The 21,251-nt window shown below is 31.8% G+C and overlaps 2 protein-coding genes and 1 non-coding gene across 5 annotated transcripts in view; 2 read left to right on the top strand and 1 right to left on the bottom strand.

Moving 5' to 3' along the window:
- LOC149673770 (uncharacterized) overlaps positions 1-21,251 on the bottom strand; it is an 82,754-nt gene that overhangs the window by 33,156 nt on the left and 28,347 nt on the right. The gene's annotated exons all lie outside the window — the stretch shown is intronic.
- LOC149673772 (lysosome membrane protein 2-like) overlaps positions 1-21,251 on the top strand; it is a 132,497-nt gene that overhangs the window by 98,114 nt on the left and 13,132 nt on the right. Inside the window, exons 1-2 of one of the 3 annotated variants that reach the window (XM_089839511.1) lie at positions 15,637-16,532; positions 16,928-17,088. The exons of 1 other annotated variant lie outside the window; for it this stretch is intronic. In XM_089839511.1, coding sequence (XP_089695637.1) covers positions 16,389-16,532; positions 16,928-17,088 — 305 coding nt within the window. In that variant the 5' untranslated portion in view covers positions 15,637-16,388. Of the gene's footprint in view, positions 1-15,636; positions 16,533-16,927; positions 17,089-21,251 lie in introns of those variants that run through there. One more of the 3 variants, XM_089839512.1, reaches the window with a different exon arrangement.
- Positions 8,468-8,539, top strand: TRNAA-CGC (transfer RNA alanine (anticodon CGC)). The gene has a single exon. It is a non-coding gene; the product is annotated as a tRNA-Ala (tRNA).

Raw genomic sequence — 21,251 nt, 5'->3', positions numbered from 1 at the left:
CAGAGCAATACCCCCTTTTCCGGGACGGGGGGGGTATGAAAGAAGAGGCGGGTCATAACGACAGGGATAAAAAGGAATAACGTATTTTTCGCCGTCCCCGTCAGCAAAGTCATCAAAACGTAGTTTAAGTGAGCCAATAAGATAATTTAAAATTTTCTTTACGTGTTGGAGGGAGGGGTTCTATACTGGTCGGACTGAAGTAAATACTAACCGTTCTCCATTCCTACTTCTAAAATTAAATCTATCCCTGATTAAAGTGAACGGCAAAACTTGAAATGAAACATCTCTGCCAACCCTGTTAGTCACTTAATTAACACTTTAATATATATTGAACTTTGACCTTTGAACTCGAGTCGACTATATCATAATTAGTAAATTGACACGTTACATTTTCTTCGACCTGTTCGTATTCCCCATTTGATAAGAAATATTCTTAGGATCTTTTAACTTCCGGATATCTTAGAGACAGACTCCTACTTCCGATTGGTGACCACCGGAACTATGGTTTGTCCGTTCATACCGGATAGGTTAACGATATAACGAAGTCATGGATACGATGTCCTTGACGTCTTTCATCAAAATCCAAACCAACCAATACAATTAAGAGCTCGAAGAGAGAGAGAGAGAGCGGGTGAGTGAAATTCCGACTTCCAAGACGTGTGCCGAGAGAAACTCAAAACTCGTTAACGGCAACCTTGAGATCTCACGCCGTTCTTACCAGGAATCCCCCTTCCTCCCCCGGGGTCCCTTTTTAAAGGGAGTATAAACACCAATCGCGTACTAATTGTTATTGCAACTTAATCTCTATTCTCAATTTCCGTGACATTTGTTAAATTAAACTAGACTATTTTGAATTGCGTTTGTGTACTTTCATCTGGAAGTCAATTAAGTAAAGTAACTAGGGTATTGTCTTAATTGAAGAGTTAATTGCAGTTGGGTTAGGTTGCTCTGATGGTTGTAGGAAAGACTCCCTCGCTTGCTATTTCACTCACGATTTGAACTAAAGCTTTCGCTAATCAATTAGATTATATTGATTGGCTACATGATTCTTGTTTAATACGTTGACTGAATCAAGAGTTTTAGGCTTAAGGATTCCTGTCAGGTTTGCTACCGTCCAGATCCTGGAAAAGTCACTGGGTTTGAAATTGGTGCACTGTGCGATTATATCAAAGAATGTCATGGAATATCTGGTATGTGGACACAAAGACGTTATAGGGCTCCAAAGTTACCAACCAGTCCGTATGGTTTTCAAGCCATATCTAATGTTATTGGGATGTTTCGTCTTAAGACAACAAGATGATTAAACACCAGTCCTCTTTTGCAAAACGGTTTATTTTAATTTTTGACCAACCTTCTAAAAATCAAAGTGATCCGTGAGTACAAGAACGTTTATTGGACGACTTAAACCACCTGACGGATTCTTCCAATGGTGGTGCACTACACAGAGTGGCTTAACGCGATAGAAAACGTCGTGTCTCTTTTCTCTTTTAATATTATAGTTGGATACGTTGTTTCAGTTTGAAATAATAATTATTATTTTATATGCTCTTTCAACATTCTAGCCCCTGATGGGCTTTTCCGTTAAGTATTATAGCGGCACCACAAAGTTTCCTGGTGTCCTCTCCTCTTTTCCGGAATTAATTTTAATGGTCTTCATTTGTTCGCCCTTTAAATTTATAATTGGAATATTTTCGCTTCAGCTGGTCGTCAGTTTAACCCGGGTATCATCATTCGAATATCTCGTATAATTAATTTGATATCGAAGTGACAATCCGCGTGCCATACCCTAAGAATATAAGTAAGATAATAACAATAAGTATGATATGCCCAAGTTTCCCCTTTCTCCGTAAGACTTAAGTTCTTGAGAAATGAGGGTTTGTTGGCGTGATGGGCATGATAGTTATAAAACCATAGCTTCTTGATGTTTATACCTATTACATAGTCTGTCTTTTATTAAGGGTTTCAATGCAAATCGGAAGAATGCGATTAGATTGGTTCCGTCACGTCATTAATCAGGGAAAGAATGAGGTTTACTTTCAAGATGACGTCACGGAAGGGGTGTTGGCCATACTGAGGTATAAGCCGGGGCCCTGGACAAATGTGCACTCTAAAAATTAGCTTGGACAATTTAATAATTCAATGCTTGGGGGGTCGTCTACAGGCCTTGTAACCACTTAATTAATTAATTAAAAATGTTGTAAGATGAACAATTTTAAGTGGGAAATATAGTTTATTTAATTAAAGTGCTTGGGCTCTACTGGCCATATGCCCAGTTAAAAAATAATCCTTATTTCTCAGTCTGTTGTTGGGATCAAGTCATTTCCGGAAGTTTGGTTAACTTTAATCTCATTGAGTGGAAAATTTCCTACTTATTGTTGTTACGTAACTTACCGTTAAACCTTATCTAATAGGGATATGCCATATTCTCATTATAGAGGAATTTCACTTCTTTATATGGCTACGTCATGCCCCCTCTATCCCTTTCCTCAGTGACATCCCCCCAACTGGAGGCTTACATTATCCTCTGTTACCAAAGCGCCCCCAAAGCGGGGATACAGGGTATATATATATATATATATATATATATATATATATATATATATATATATATATATATATATATATATATATATATATATATATATATATATATATATATATATATATATATATATATATATATATATATATATATATATATATATATATATATATATATATATATATATATATATATATATATATATATATATATATATATATATATATATATATATATATATATATATATATATATATATATATATATATATATATATATATATATATATATATAAGTATTTGTCAAGTCAAGTTGTGGGTTTTCCTGAACGATCTCTGTCCCCTTTGTTCTCTCCTCTCTCTCTCTCCAGTTCAAACCGATTGAACAGTCAGTCAACCTTCAATGTTATTTTATTTCAATTTACAACGATGTTTTACTGGTATTTTTTATCTATATAGTACTTGGGTTTGCTATTTTAAGCCAGTACATTCTTCCAGTTGAGAAATGAAGAGGTTGAATTTGCACCTAGAGTTGTTGCAATTGTATTTATTATGTTAGATACCAGGAATGCATGGTTAACTCATGGAGTGGGGTCAAAAAGGTCATGGAATTCGACTTAGTCGTTTATAACAAATATTATTCTTAACAAACATTGACAACTAGTTTTTGTTTGGTCTAAAATTATTCACCTGGTGTTAATCACAAGAAATAGTTAAAAAGTCACCTATAAGAATTTGAATTTGTAAATTCAATTTGTGGTAACCCTAGGTCCCTAGCAATATAGAAGCTATTGTCTTGTATCTAACCCACGCTGTATATTTCTCCAGATAGGTTATATTGGTAACATAGTTTCTTTTAAACCACGAAGTGTCTACCGCTCCCTGAAAAACAGTATACTATTGCCAAACGCTTTAACCACGTTTTTATTGTTTTCTTTCTTTTTTTCTTTTTTTTTTGTCGAGTCACGATAAGAAAAGGTATTTCGAATTTATTTCCAATATAAACTTTTTTTGTGTTTTGTTTTTTTCCCTTGTCTAAATTTCGATAAAGTTAGGCGTTCAATTTCCAGTTCTTGCATCAACTCTTTATCAAAATAATATCGATACAAAAGAATATTTAATATTTGCGGAGGTAACGATGATAAAAATTCAAAACAACCCACTAGTAGGCCTAGGCTTATTTCCAGCAGCCATCTTTTGATTATTATAAACAGACTCGAATCGAAAATGGAAGAACATATTGAATTCTTTGTTAAGATTAATGGAAAAGTCGAACCCCTGCAGGCATCTTCCTTTTACAACCAAAATGTACCTATATTTTTTTTCCCCTGACGTTTTCTTTTGTAGGAGATCAGTATCATTTCGTCCGCTATTATGATACTAAGCCTAATCATCGAATACAATACGATATCTATTATAAACATTTACATTTCAATCTGAAATCAAGAAGCAATTACTTTCCTATTGCCAAAATGAAACTTATTAGGCTTAGCGAAAATGATACATTTTTTACTTCAGCGTAGCTTTTTTGTATTATGTCGTCTGCTATTTTGTCGCCTAACCCTAATCATCGAATTTACTGTGTGTAAAATCTTTATTTTAAACATCAACTTGAAGTTAAGAATCAATTACTTTCAGAATGCCAAAATGAAACATATTAGGCTTAGTTAAAATGATAAATTTTTTACTTCAGCCTAGCTTTTTTTTTGTATTATGTCGTTTGCTATTTTGAAACCTAAGCCTAATCATCGAGATACAATGTATAAAACCTTTGACTCGAAGTAAATGTTCAAAATAAAGACTTTATTTTAAACATTTCTACTTCAAAGTCAAGAAGCGATGCAATTTATTTTTCGAGGAGCAAAATGAAACCAGTTAGGCTTAGGTTTAGCGAAATTCTTTAGGTTTCATTTAAAAATAAATTTTCCTTTTTTATTTATATCGGTATTTCTTCAAAGCCACTTAATGGCTACAATTTATTTCGCGAGTTTTAGGATAGGAGAACTAAAGGGAAGCGCGTTTTAAAGATAAGAAACGTTAAGCCTCGGCCTCGGTTTTTAGGCTGATAAAAATAAACCAGGTTTCGCGCGCGCATGGTACGCGCTTACGTTTTCCGTTGGGATAAAAGCCCTTGGCATTACGTAAGCCTTGGTCTTATTCCGACCTTGATATTTGTGGTGGTAGAATTGTTTAAACCACCGCTTGACCGGGAAACTGGAAAATATTGTCACTTTATACGAGTATTAAGGACTCTCCTCTACGGTCGATAAAATCCTAACCGACACTAAAACCTTAAAGTTGACGCTGCATGGCGACTGCCTATAAATCGAAACCCAGCATACCACTTTTCACACCTTATAGAGGAAATTCCATTTCTATAGAATTTCTTCTTCAAGGTATGGTTAAGGTGAAAAAAAAATACAGATATGTTAGCGGGACTCCTGATAATCGGTACTATTATTCTGTGGAATCTCAGGTTTCTCGTGGTAGTTTCAAATTTATTCTATGTTTATTAGAAAAGCAGTTATGGATTCTTAAAATTGATTAATATGTTAGAAATCTTGAATGAGTTTTGATTTCAATCAGCTGCCAGGATTGTATTTATTCGCCGATACTTATGAGACTTGGTGCGATTACTCTATGGTATCTCAGCTTTCTCATGGTATCAAAATAATTTTTCTATCTTTATTAGATCGAAAGTTATGACCTGTTAAACATAAGGGTAAAAAAACCCTCCATCAAATTTAACCTTAAAAAATAACTTTAAACTTTTGCTCGGCTGGTATTTAAACTCTGCCGTTTATAATACTCGGTGCAGTTACTCTATTAAATATCACCGTTTAAATGGTACCTTTAATTCCCTTCTAAGTATAATAGAACGAAAGTTATAACTGGTTAAATATGGGGTCAATCAAATAGGCCTTCAACCATCTGACCTACTTTGAAAAATGTCACCAAATCTTTCCTCCCCCGCGATTATGACGGTTGTTGATTGCGGAAAGCCCCAAAATCCCCCAAAGGACATTTTTTTCCCTCGTAGTGAATCCTTAGGTGATCAAAATAAAAAAGATCTGTAAATAAAAGGAAAAAAAACACATTTTTCGGCAAAAAATAAAAATAGAAAAATAACCTCTCTTTTCGTTGAACGTTTAATAATAACTTCAAGTTCCAAGAAAGTTAATTGATTTATTTACTAAAACTTTCAAGGACCTTAAGTTTACTCGTACGTCCAGCTGGGTGGATCAAAATTATTGATCTTTTTGTAAAGTTATTTGGTTAGAAATCGAAAAATTCAGGAAATACATTGTTGGTGGGTGAAGCGAACATTCAGGGTGTAACAACCCCATGTTAATCCTATGGCCCCTGTAGAAATGTTGTTCTCTCAATACACCGGTGTACAGGGAGAAACACACCACCAGGGGTAAACTTCTAAAGAATAAAATCTAGAAATATTACGTATTTTTTGATATATATTAAATAATACAAATTGTAACTTTATTACAAAATTCCATTCGAATATTAAATATTTAGAGTGTTTTACAAAAATATTTTTAAAATTGATTGATACTTGTATTAAATATAAATGGGTTTTATGATAGTTAATAAGCAGAATTGTTGTTGGTAATAACGGAAATGTACTCTCAGATAAAATCTCTGAATATTTAATTGAATAGAAGAGCTCTCTGTTGGGAAAGGGTTATGTAAATTTTTATTTAAATTTTTAAAATTTTCTCAAAATAAGGAAACTCTGAAATTTCAAAGTACTTAAATATTACTTTTATTCTTATTGGCTTAACGTTATTCTGACGTTGTATAGTAGCACACCGTTTGCCGCGTGACTCCATAGAGAAAACGCGGGAAAAGTCACGAGGACTTTAACGAGGTTCCTAACGCGCCCTTTTCATTGACGCGCTGTGTATACTATGTTTTCTCGAGACAAAACTAAAGCTTCTCGTTTCTGATTGGTCCATTTTCTTACTATAAATCGCCCACTCGTTTTCAACAACGTGTTACGCTAGTTTTATGAATGAAATACTAAAAATACTACAATGTAGGATTAATATCCCCTGTGGATTCTTACAAATAAGTATTCATTTATTTATTTATTGTTTTTTAGATTTATTTAAAACAAATCGCAATCATTCTTAATTAAACTGAGTTTATTTGAGATTCAAAATTAGATATTTTTAAATTAAAATTTATAAAGTTCATAATAATTGTTTCAACACGAAAATTATTAAACATCTTTAAATTTAATTAAAGAATAACAGGAAGTATTTTATTTATAATAATAAAATTCCACCTTCTTAAATACACAATTAGTCTTAGGACACTATACCTTCGAATGATTTGATAGTAATTTATGTCTAATTAATTAATTTTTTAAATTTATTTAAAATAAATGAATATTATTCTTATTTAGACTTAGTTTTTTTTAAGGTTAAAATTACATATTTTTAATTTATACTTATAAAGTCCATAATTATTGTTTTAACATGAAAATTATTAAACATATTTAAATTTAATTGAAGAGTAAAAGGAAGTATGTTTTTTTTTAAGATATTTTGTTTATAATAATTAAATTCCCCTTCTTAAATACACAATTAGGCTTAGGACACAATGAATTCGAATAATTTGACAATAATTTAGGCCTAATTTTATATCCTAACGAAGACACCTTAACAAGACTTCATTAAATTCGGTATTTATCCTAACACCGTCTCAATCAGGTATTTACCGAGAGATTGGACAGTTTCCAAAATGGCAAACTTTCAAAATAGATACGCCTCCGTATAATAAGTGAAAATTGAGAACTATCCTTCCCCTTAAATTGTACATGAACCCCTTGAAATTAAACCCCCATTGAAATTCAACTATTGTATAGAGGAAAGGTAGGACTTAGGCTTAAGATAGGCTTAAGCCGGGGGTTTTCTTGAGAGTGAACGCGCGTAATTAGTTAGGTACCTTATTGATTAGAACTTTAATCGTGTTTACTATCCCCAAGACAAAATTGGGAAACCTTTGTTTTCGAGGGGCTATAAACCCCCTCTGTAAAATTTAATTTTAAACTTGACATGAAGACGTTGCCAGTACAGATAGTTCAATATTGCCCTTAATTTTGAATAGGATTATGTTTAGGTCTTGTAACGATGGAGGTGAACATTCTTGTCCCCAACCCATCTTGAATTTAGACGCCTTTTCAATATCCAGGCATTATTTTACTTGCTTTTCGCGTCTTTCAATAATAAAATTTACAGCCACTCTACCTAGTCTGTAATTAAATTTGAATATATTTAATTAGGATATTTTAAAGGACCCTTATATTGGTTGTAATTGAAATTTTTAATTTTATCTATAGAGCTTTTAATTTTGTACAACAAATTTTATGTAAGAATTTTTAAAGTAATCCCTATTATTTAGTTTATAATTAAATAAAAATAAAATTAATTAACATAGAAATTCACTAAAAGTTTTAAATAGGTGAAGATTTTCATTAAAAATTATTTTTATTAATGGATTAATATTTATTGGATTTTAAATTAAATATAATTATTAAATATCATCAAATAACCTTATAATCGAGTTAAAATAGTTCTCACTTGACGTTATAGATGGCGCTAGTATCTCTAGTTTCATTACCGCTTGGATCGCAGCGTATATAGAGTAATGACACCTACTTGCCTTCGACTGTATTAAGCTCTATGGGGAAATAACACGGGGTGCCATTAGTCGTCTATTCCCAGTATGAAAAAAAGTTATTTTCCCGTCTTTTAAATCGATAATTTAAGAGACGAAAACCGTACCGTCTTTTGTATTTAATTTAAATTAGAGCTATTTTTAACTTAACGTGTAGTTTTGAAATAGTCAGGCTTAACGGAATGGGTCAAAGGTATTACGCAAGTTTCAAGGGCGAAGGTTACCAGATGGGGGTGTAGCTCAGTGGTAGAGCGTTCGCTTCGCATGTGAAAGGCCCCGGGTTCGAACCCCGGCACCTCCACAACTGGATGTTAATTTTTAATTAATTAAAATTAACGGAAACTAGGTTTAGTTTCAAAATATTTAAAATATCCATCATTTCTCTTTAATTTAAAGGGAGATTGAAATAATAAATAAATGTATAAAATCAAATTTGACACTCGCTAAATTAACATAAACTCGTTTTGCATTGTTGCAACCTTGAAATGACCCATTAACGATATTTGCTTCTTTTTAGTCAATAATTTCTTTTCATCATCAGGATATTTGAAAGAGTTTTTTTTTATAAGCTTTAAAACACGACAGTCATTTAAAACCTTTAGGCTAAATAACCCTTTTATATTATTTCACGGTGTTTTCGTATTATCTTAATGATTGTGTTAAGATAGATTTGATTGTAAAAATTTTCATACCAGGAAAATCAAAGAAACTTTGACGTACAAACCTTGAAATCTAATACAACCTACGGAAGAATTTCCCGAAAAGTAATTTGGTGAAACACAGGTTTATATTATAATAGCTTAAGCCTTTAAGTTAAGGAGTTAACCAAAAAATAAAAAATAAGAAATAAAATAAAAAAAAAACCACATAATTATAATACCGTATTTATTTTCATATTGACGTAGATTCGTTTTCTGTTGCACCATTATCAGGTTCGGGTTTTTAATTATTTTATCGCGTTCCTTAAAATAAACCTCTCGAGTGTTAATCATATAATTTGAATTAATTTGCATAAATTTTTTTCAAAGGCTGTACTGGACCCCTATATGGAAATTTAATTATTCGTGCCTTTATGGGTTTGTTAATTATTGTGTATACATGTAAGTTATTGAAGACTACGTAGCAAACTTTGTTTACTTTTTATGTAGACTACACATTACATGGAATGCCTGGTAAAGTCCTCGAATTTTAAAATGTGTGTGAAATATTATGGATAATTCAGGGATTTTTAAAATTTGTCATAAAAATGAGGAATTTTTAAAAATTATAAAAAATCGTGAATTTTTAATGATTCTTTTAAAAATTAGGAATTTTTAAAATTGCCAAAATATTCAGGAAATTTTTAAAAATTGTCATAAAAATCAGGAATTTTTTAAAATTTCCCAAAAATTCAGAAATTTTTAAAAATTGCCATAAAAATAATAATTTTTTTTAAGAATATAAGTCAGGGAATTTCACATTGGTTTGATAATTTACGTTATATCTTAAATATACTTATTATATATTAAAAACTATTTAACGATATTTTGAGGTCTCAATCTAATTAAAAAATTATTTTATAATTAACTATGTCGAGATAAAATTGAGGTTTTTGAATGATTTTTCAATCCTACGCATGTGGTCGTATTTAATAATATTTTGACGGAACAAGAGCCTATATATTATTGGGCGATTTGAAATTTCGGTTGAAAGTGGCTCAAGGCGTGATAATCATGGGTTATTATATTTCGTCTATTGTTAGCTGTCAAAAACGTAATAGGATATTTGATTAGGAAGGATGTTCGATTGCGATATAAATCGATAATTATCGTGTCATTTTTATGGGGTCCTGAGAGGGAGAATAAAAAACATCAAAAAAACGATCAACAACGATTCCATAAATTTTGAAAATAAAAAATATAAATAAATTAAAAAATGGCACGCGAATTGTGAATGATTCATGAGTGACTTTATTGTTACTCATAATGAATGCAATTCATTTGTTCTTTTTTAGAAATATGTGGGTCATTTCCGAATTTTTGTAAATTTTTATTTTTATTGTGGTTTAAGATTAAAAATAATCGATTATTTTTGTGAAAGTCGAAAATGTTCTGTGAAATTTTGCCACAAAGGGCACAAGCTATAATTATAAACCCTTAAATTAGAAGAGTAAGAGACTAAATGACGTCATTAATTTAATTAATTAGAGTCATCCGTTAAACTCTTAATTTATGTCTTGGAAAACGGTGGACCCTCGGGCTAAATTTCGTAAAAGTTACATTTTCTACTCAAAATTGATTTCCCATCGAAGCCACCACAAAAATTTCGGGGGAATTAATAATTCTAGAAGAGAATAACAACATTGATGACGTAAAAATATGGTTACGTTTTTGAACCTACAAAGTATTCGTTTGAAATACTTAATTTCGCGGGAAATGTATTGCACGCGCCAAGTAAATGTGGCGGGAAATTTTTGGTACGTGATTTTTAAGCGAAAACAACGATCTTAGGATAAAGATTTTAGTCTAGTCTTAATCTTCCCCATCTCGTGCAATTTTCCACACCTAAATTCAATTAGATTTAAATTAAAAATTTTAATTAAATTTTGTTCGATAATTTAAAATAAAAACTCATTAAATCTTAAATTCCATCTTCTTAATTATAGATTTTATGGAATGAATCAAATGTGTCGACGGAAATTATGGGATTGTGAATTTCTCGACTTTCTTTCCACTATTATTAAATTTACCTTCGATTTGTTATTTGACCTTGAAATAATTAACGTCTCAAAACTTCCTTTTTAGCAAAATGCAAAAGCAAATTTTTTTTTAAAGAAAAATATAATAAACGGAGGCTGACATTTCTTTCAAAGTAGTTGATACAAAAATTATTGGGTATCAATCAAAAGACGTCATAGTTAGCCCATGGTTAGTTAGTTAGCCTTTCGGGAGGTCGAACGTATCAAATATAATTTTTGAACTTAAGATAGAACTCGCTCTTGACACCAAACGTATGAAACCAAATAAAAAAAATTGAAAAGTCCAAAAAAAAAAAAAAAAATCCAGTTGTTTTGATGAATTTTCTGCTCGACAAGTATTTTGACGTTTCCGAAATTCAATTTTTCAAAATTTCAGAATTTTAAATTATTATATATTTTTCCCTGACCTGACCTTACCTTATGTTTAGTTAGAAGCGGAAATATAACCACGTCGGGTTACGGTTAACGGCTTACCAAGTTTATTTTGACAATTTCCTTACGATATTTTTTCCAATGCTTTTCATTGAATGAAGTCAAATTTAAAATATACAAAATGATTTTGAATGATTGTCTGTTACTTAAGGCTATATTTCAAAATCTTATATGTATATTTATGCATATATATATTTGAGAAAGTGGTTTGTTTTGTTTGTTTTTTCTTTCTGCGCAATCGCAATTAATTTCGTTATCAAATTAGATTGGACTAAACTACATGGCTGATATCAGTAACACCGTAAGTTCATAAGATATGTTCCATAAGTTTGTCACTGGTTACAAACTGGAGCTTGTCATGAAGTGACGACGTAGGTGAAACGCCATAGATTCTCTTAAAGCGACGTCTGGTTAGTACAGACAAGAAGTGATATCTAGTTTACTAGGGAGAAGGTATAAGATGCCTAAGTATTCGCGCGCCATAGTGCCCCTTTCAAAATACAAGGGGGGGGCGGGTTATTTCGCCTCTCCTCAGTCGGAAAATACGTAATTTTCTTTATTCGCGTCGCGCTGACGTGAGTTTTCAAGAACCAATGAGATGCTGGTTGTAATTTAGAGGCGGGGATTAACTCCGGACCTACGTTTGGACTGGAGATAAAGCTGGAAATGTGGCGAATTTATACCTTCTCCCTAATAAACTAGATATCACTTCTTGGTACAGACTAAATAGGACTAGATGGACTGCAAAATTAACCGAGTGTAACCATCAATTCTCTAACTAGCTCGAGCTGTAAGTCTCTAGCATTGCGAAGTATAGGATTAAGCTTATGGTATCACTGTGTATTTAATGAAGAATTAGGGTTAGTGATTTCCATATTTCTCTTAAACTATATAAGAACTATGTAAATTGTTCTAAATGAAAAAAAAAGAAAATTTACAAAACCTATTAAGGAAATACATACATTTAATTATAAGGCGTATTGTTAAATGAGAAAAACGAAAACGTGACATTTTAATGTCAAGTGCACGAGTCACGTGTGAAACTGGATAATAGAATTTTATCGTATACTTGTACTTGTTGTACACGATACCAACCAAATTCATTACACCCAGTATATTTGCATGCGATAAAATCATTAGGAATCCCAGGCATCAGGGACTTAACGACCAAGGGGGTGTTACTTGTTCTCTAACGTGGAATGGGATGGTTCTTAGAATGCAACAAATAATATGGTTGCTATATCGAAATTGAACTTACCACGGATTTACATAAAACTTTCCCTGTATTTATACCATAAGTAAAATGCCTTCTTCTCAAAGTAAATCTTAATCATCTATGATGACTGATGACAATCTTGTCTTTTTGTTTAAATTGTCTAAAACCTGGGGACTGGTTTTTTTTTTCGTCTCTATTTCAGGGTACTCCGCGGGTCAGGGAAAACCTGGAACAGTTTGGAAGACCTTGAACAGTCAGGGGGTTTGAAAATAGGTCAGAAAGTTCAACGAGTTTGATTTTATTCTGGAAAAAATGTTCTTGAATTTTACTCTCAAATTGTAATCAACATTGGAACACTGAGTGTTTCAGTATAGCGTCACGAGTTTTTGCTAAAATACAGCGTGTCTCTGATAAGTCTGACATAAATCAAGGGCAGTGTTTGTTAAGAAATCATTTTTGAGTCAAAAATGTAACTTCTACCTTCATTTTCCCACTGTTTTCGAGTTATGATTTGAGTGTTTTAGGTATGACCCCTTAATTAAATTAGAAATAATTGCCTTTCTGTTTAAGGGGTCATCCGTAAAATACTCCGTACAATCTTAACTCAAAAACAGTGTCCCTTAGGGCAATCAAAATGGAGATAGAAGTTACATACTAGATTCAAAATCGTGCACCCAAAGAACATCCACCTTAATTTATGCGAGACCTATCATAAACACCCTGTATATTATTCCAAATTAAGATTTGAAATGTTTATTACAAATAATATTAACATATTTGGCCTAAAAATAATCAGTGTCCCTCAACTTAACACGAGTCAATTATTAATTACTCGTAACCTCTTTTTATTATACCTAACTTAAAATATAATTAGTTAATTTATGATAAATTTGGATTTATACTCTAAATAAAAAATTAATCCCGCGTACAAAGCAAGCAGGTTTCGTTAAACCACGACAATAGAAAAAAAAGCGAATTTATTTTTAATAACCATAATTACGAGTCTACCTAAACCTTGTACCATCCATTTCACGTTGGTTGACGACGTCATAGTGACGTTTTCGTTAATTTAATCATACGTAATGGTCTTTTCTATGTAAAAAAAGGCGCCAATCCCTTGGGGCTATTTAGGCCTAAAAGAATCTATTTGAATGCTTTTTTCTTTTTTCAAGATCAAAACGGAAAAGTTCCATAAAATTATAAATTCGAATTTCGGGAAAGAAAGAAAGTTTCGTCTGCGTGCCATCTTTACTTACTTTCTTTCTTTCTTTATGGTAACGTTTTTCCCCGATGCTTATTTAATAATAATAATGCTTTTTCAGTGATGGATTATCGTTTAAGGAGCTAAGCTCGATTTTTAACATTGTTAAAAGAAAAAATTAATGATAACTTTTGTAATGATGCAATGGATTATAACGTCGGATGTATAGGCCGACTTTATGAAACACTTATTTTAGTATAACTTCTATTGTAATGTAGTTAGAGATGAATTGAAAGTATCATTCGAAAGTAGATATTCCGTAGAGTAATCGCACCAAGTTTCACGATTCCCGTATTTAAAGTAGTGGTCCCACAGTCGGATGAAATATAACTCCCATTTAACTATTCTTAAACTCAATTTTAACGTCTTGTAACATTTTCTCTATAAAAGGTAGGCAAAAATTGAAATTACCTTAAGAAAGTGCACATTCAATAGAGTAATTGCTCCAATTTTCATAGCCCTAGCTTATCAAATAATCTCCTCGTAATGAAAAGAAGTTATGAACCATGCATGCATGTTCTTGATATTAATTTTGTCGTAACTTTTCTTCGAAAACACTTTCATTATAACCAAAGGTACTCTTAGAAAGCTAAGATTCTATGGAATAATTGCACCAAGTATCATAATTGCCCCGCGCAATTTAAAACCGTTTAGAAAAATGCCATAACTTGCGAGGCAGTCATGAAAACAGATGCTCGAAGTTGCCACCCTATAGCTGTAAGAAACCATGATCAGGTGCGAGTGTTCAGACGGGACATAAGTAAAGTAAAAACCATAAGTATGATAAGCGCTTTCCATAATTCCAGTAATTCTAAATTTCTTACAAAAGTATGGTTTGTTTCTCATGATAGGTTGTTAGCTAGTTTAGGCAACTCTAAATCCATCTGATATTACTAGTTCCTTGGGTGCATGCTGCAGCTCACCGTCCAGGTGTTGTTCGTTACTTTATACATAGTTTTCCAGACTAGGAAAATTGATACCATTTATACTAGGAGACGAGGGTACTTGGTACACTGCACTTTGTCCACCAAGTAAGCCTGGCCTCCTGTTGTAAATCATATCATTCCTCCTTGTCTGAAAACTATATATACGAAAACCAATTTCGATTAGCAACAAAATTATTAAACAACTTGCGGAAATACACTTACATTAAGGTATTTAAAACGAGTATCACACTTAATATTATTACGTTACTTAATTGCAAACGAAATATACGCCTGTGTTGTTATTGGCAGTAAAATGAGAAACGTTTTGCATACCTAATCAGATATAAGATGGCTTACGTGCGAAAATTAAAAGAAAGTCTCTTATTAAAATCCCTTCAGGTATTTTAAGACGTTCGTAGGAAATCCATACCTATAGCTATACAAAACCCAAACTCGATTACCGACGAAAAATTCCCGCTCGTTTTTTATTTCCCGCCCTCCCTCGGGCCAGCATCCACCTTGTACCGACGGAATAGACTAAGGAAGGTTTTCCTTATGGGATGGATGCTGCTAGTGATTTTTCCACCACCAGCACAGTGTCAGCCCCTTGACTGTTTGATTTATCAATTTCAAACCCCCCCTTCCGACTTTGTTAATGTTTTGGGAAAGTACGTAGGGATTTACGGGTAAACCAGCTAAGCCTATCAGAACGCGAGGGATTAAGAATGTCTACAAAGAAAAGTTAGATTTCGTCTTTCATGTCGTTTGGGGTGGATCTACTACTCCGAGCCAATATATATATATAATAACCCTCGTTCGATGCTCGAATCAAATAGATAAGTTTCAAACATCCGACAAGAGTGGTCAGCTAGTATAGTACTAAACCCTCTTGAGATTATTATTTCTTGGACTTTTATTTTATTCAGTTTTATAAGTAGATTTTATTTTGGAGCATTGTTTGAAATTTATCGGTTTATTTTTTGAATAATCGTTGAATTTTCGGTTTCTAATTTTATTTATTGTTGAAATATCGGTTTTTATTTTTAAATATCGTTGAAATATCGGTTTCTATTTTTAAATATCGTTGAAATTTATCGTGAAATCGTTGGACTATATTGTTACAAATTGAAATATCGTTGAGTAATTCGATATTAATTGAACTATCCTGGAACAATATCGTTAAAATTTGACAAATATCGTCGAACAATATTGTTAAAATTTGACAAATATCGTCGAACAATATCGAATTTATTATTCATAAAAATCGTTGAACAAGACTTTCTCTCCGAAACGGATCAAAGAAGTTTACAAAAAAAATCGTAAAATTACAACATAAAATTTAACCCTTTTCGATAATAAATGTCACTACTTTGAAAGTGATTTAATCCAGCACCTTAAAGAGTAGAGATTAGAAAGAGAGAGAGTGAGAACGAGAGAGAGAGAAAAAGAAATTTTGCAAACCCCCGTCTTGTACCTGAATTAAAAAGTTTATACGCGCTAGTATTTGGAAATTTGTTCTAAATTTTGCAACTCGAGTTAAAAATTTTAAATTCGGTCGCCACCATCATATCCGACGCTATGGAGAAGAACTTGAAATCGCGACGTTGTTTTTCTGGAACCGTGTGTTTCGGAACTTTGCTCTTATTGGGAGGGCTCTTCGTTTGCGGAGGCGGCATCGTTCTTTTCAAATTTAGGGATATTTTAAAATCCCAAATTGCAAAGGTAAATTAAATTCTTTAAAAGAAAATAATTATATAAAGGAGTGTTTTATTAGTAAACGGTTTTATTGAATGGACGATTTTGAGTCCAAAATGTAAATTCTTCGATCGATTTTCCTCAAATTAGGATTAGAGTGTTTTACTGATGACCACTTAAATTTAATTAAGAAACTGAAATACAATGATTTCTAATTTAATTTAAGGGTCATCGATAAAACACTCTAACCATAACTAATTTAGGGTGTCCCTTGTAGCAAAAAAATTACGTTTTCGACTCAGAATTGACTTCCCATGGAAGCAACTTTTTAATTGAATTATTGTTATTTTTGTATTAATTGTAAATATGGTTTAATTTCGTTACTAATTTTAAGTTTGACATTATTTCTTCTTTCCGTATAGCAAATTATGTTAATTGAAGGATCAGAAGCGGCGGAGCGATTCGAATCCCCTCCTATTCCAACCTACATGACTTTTTACATTTTCAACGTGACAAATCCCGAAGAAGTCAACTTAAGAAACGCTAAACCCAACTTGGAAGAAATTGGACCCTTTGTTTATCGGTGAGTTTATTTTGTTTAAACATATCTTATCCTTAGTTTGCGCGATGTTAAATGCATGTAGGAAAGTTATTTCAGTATTTTCAATATATCCCATAGACTCAATTTTGTTAATCCAAAAATTTGCAATACCTTTAACACACTGTATTGCTAATTTCCCAGCATGTTAAAACGTAAACGGGTAACGCATATCCCCATAGCATAGGAAAAATGTAATTCTACAACGATTGAACGCAACATAATGTTATTTAGCTATAAGACCGAAATCTCCCATAGACTCAATGTTAATAACACAAAATTTGCAATAACTTTAACAGACTGCATAGATAATTTTCCAAAATTGTTAAAACGTAAACGCATAGGAAAAAATGTAACTCTTCGACGGTTGAATGCAACATAATGTTATTTAGCTAAGAGTAATACCGCAATGTCCCATAGACGCAGTGTTAATCGAAAGTAGTTCCGTGGCGGTTGAATACAACAGAATATTATTTAGCTAAGACCGCGTGCAATCTCTCATATAGACGCAAAGTTAATCCAATTAAGCCTTGTAATAACTTTAATAGCTAATTTAATACGGCAGTTTTAACACATTCCATGGCGGTTGAATACAAACAGAAAAGTTAATCACCTTAAGCCACATTTATATTAACCAATTTACTCTTTTTACAAAATCGCTTTCAAAACCCACCGATTACAATACGCGACTTGTTAGAAAATAGTTCGGTTAAAAGAGCCGTAACGAAATCTAATTAAATTTATAGTATACTATATCGTTTAATAGAATCGCAATCAATCTTGGCCTAGTATTTTTTTTTCGAATCTAACTTTAAATACAACGATGGTGAAAGTACTTAAGTATTTAGCTTCTGGGCCAATAATTAAAAATCTAAGTATTATAACGAATAAAACGTGAGCTATAACGAGTTACGAATAATGTTTTAAGAAACACTTCGGCCTAAATAACGAGAGCCCCCGAAACACCAACCAAACATGTGTGTGACAATTAACCTTACGTTACATTTTAAAACACGTGGTACACTACTTGGAGAAGCGAATCTTAAATTAAGAAAAAAAAAATTTAAACAAAAATATCATATCGGTTTGTCAATTTACAAAATCAGGCGATTTACTAGTTTTTTTTTTCCAATTGGTTTCCGATTTTTTCTTTTTTTTTTTTTTTGTCGTAAGAAACTTTGGGGACATGAAAATATAGGTCCCAAGTTGTTTAAGCCGGCGGGCGGCCAGCGGTTTACTTATTTCATTAAATTCTTATCAAGGTCTTAAATCGCCCCTTTTTTTAAAAAAAATCCCGCTTTGCGATATAGTCTGAAGAAACACAGAAATAATATTTTATTAAATGTGTCGTTTTTTAAGGAGGAAGTTTGAGTTAATAAACCCGTTTAGATTAAGTATTTGGAATCCTCAGAGTTATGGCGGACTGCTGGGATATTGTAAATATATATGGATTTGTATTTGTATTAATTGAACGGGAGAAATTAGCATAAGAGGACCAAAATTTGTTTTGGGCCTTAGTATACAGGATGTTGTTTCTGATAAGTCTGCCATAATGTTCTTTGGGTGATTTTGAGCCGAAAATGTTCTATGAAAGTTTTCCGTTCGGCCCACGGTTTTCGAGTTATGATGTGTTTTAGGGACATTGAAAAATTATGGGTTAATTTTTGGGCAAATGGGCCCAGAATACTGAATTTCCCAGTTACCCACTTTACTAAAACCGTCAATTCACATTCACTGATGTCATCTTTACATCTATGGTCTTAGTGAGTGAATTTAAAGACATTTCAGTAGCTAACATACGATGTCAAAGGTCAAACGTAACCCGCTATATAATTTATAAGAAGAAAAAAATTGCCATTCAATCATACTTTTTGCAAAATACATATTATTTATGTAATAGCTGCTGGTAATGACCCTAAAAACATTAATAATTTCAATAGTATGTTAACACCTGCTTAAATCTCATATACCTTAAATCATTCATCAAATAAAAAAAAATAACATGTCTGTTAAGAAATTTGTATTTATCGCCCAGAACGATTCAAGATAAAAAAGAAAGAAAATTTCGAGGACGTTCTTACAATTTTTAAATTACTTTTACCGCCGGACAAGTGAGAGGAACTTTATTAACCCACTTTAATCGGATGTCTTTTAAATTTTTCATAATAATTCAAATCTAGGCCTAGCTCTCGAGAATTTCTTTTTTATATATAAGACGGTATTTTATTTTTTTTAAATCTCGTGCATAGGTAGGTATTTCGTTAAGTAACATTATTTATAATGTAGAAAGGCCAGCGCGTGACCGCTCTCGAATTCAATTGAAAAACACTATCAATTTAACTGTCAAATAGACACAGAAAAAGTCATCAATTACTATTAGAGGTGTTTTAAATTTCAAATTTTCAAAAGGAGTAGGTGTCAAGATTACCTCCGTAAAGAATGGGTGATTTTTCTTTTCTTTAAATTTCGTAGGATTGTTTATTTGTTATTAGATATCTCCTTGAAATACGCTTGAATGAATCGAAGCAATATTACACCCACCTTATTATTTAGCTGGAAAAAAAAATAAAATTAGGTGACCGACCTTAAACGAAACAAGCAAGAAATTTCCCGTCAAATATTATTTAACCTCAAATTAAGCTTAAAAAGAAAAGAGAAAACACACAGTTTTATCTTATTAGTAATATTACTCGTAACTTAATCACGAAGGTCGTTAATTTCTTGGCTTGGTTTTATTAATTACACAGAAATTGTTATTTTAAAGGTAAAATAAAATTTCCCACCTTACGTCATAATACGAGTGGTGTAATAACGTAATTTAATTTATCAGATCTCGTTAAAATACCTTGAACTAAACTCTTATTTACTTTTAATCATGTTTCTCCCATAAAATTAAATGGGAAATTTTGACTTACTTACGTCATTACGTCTATTTATTTCTACCTAAGTCTATCGTAAAATTTTAGGGGTTTTCTGTTATGACAAAAAAAACCAAAAACAGTTTTATTGCATTTTCTTTTTTTACGATTTCTTCCGAAATATTTGATGATGTAAGTATAGTTAGGTTTAACTTGTTTTCGTTTTCTAGAAAGAAGTTTAAAATTCTATGGGTTTTTCTTTTTATTATTATTATTATTCTTTAATGGGAAAAATTATTTAACTGAATAAGAAAAATTTATACATTATGTAAAAAGTACAGTTATATTCCAAGATTTATTGTAAATTTTATTAGAGACTTATTTTTCTACCTAAGTTGGTTATTTAATAGATGGGTCGAGGATATGTTTTCAAATATATAAAAACGTTATAAATTCTGGATTTGAATTCGTTTTTACTTGTGACAAATATAGCTAGACTATTAATATACAAATTTCACCAATTTTGACCTCGTTAGCTCGTGAATTAAATTTTCATAAACTTTAACCTCGTGAGTCTGTAGCTCGTGCAACATTGAGAATTGAATTTCATAAACTTTGACCTCGTTAGCTCGTGCAACACTGCGAATTGAATTGTACCAATTTTGACCTTGTTAGCTCGTGAAACTCTGCGAATTGAATTGTACAAATTTTGACCCCTTTAGCTCGTGCAACACTGCAAATTGAATTTCATAAACTTTGACCCCTTTAGCGAATTGAATTGCACGAAATTTGACCTTGTTAGCTCGTGCAATTCCGAGAAATCATTTACATTCCACTTGTGCTAGTTTTTATTTTAAATTTAAATTTCTCTAACGGATTCAGAGACAGTCAAAAAACAGCGGGTGGGATATAATTAAGAAAATTTTTGATTTAATTGCTCAGATAATACGTTGTTATTTATATAGACATATTTTTTACCCTGCCTTAGGAAATATATATCGAACTTTTTAATTTGAAATTCTTTACAGGAAAATTTTATGGTTTTAATTTAATCAAGGTCGATTTAAATAAAATTATACACGATACGAAATATTAGTAATTTAAATAAAATCACTAAGTAGAATCTAAGTAATTAATCAAAATATAATAATAATTTCTTCGCGTTTTTCTTCTTTCTTTTTTATTTTTTTTAACATACTTATCCCCATTACGTTTTTAAATTGGTACGCGACTAAATAAATACTGAATTCAAGAATCAAACGAATCATTTTATCACGCAACTTACCATCG

This window comes from Phalangium opilio, unplaced genomic scaffold, assembly GCF_054372755.1.
Source record: "Phalangium opilio isolate 3A_F unplaced genomic scaffold, DU_Popi_V2 ptg000048l_1, whole genome shotgun sequence".
NCBI lineage: Eukaryota > Metazoa > Arthropoda > Arachnida > Opiliones > Phalangiidae > Phalangium > Phalangium opilio.
Note: the sequence above shows the minus strand (reverse complement) of the source record. Positions and strands in the feature narration are given on the sequence as shown.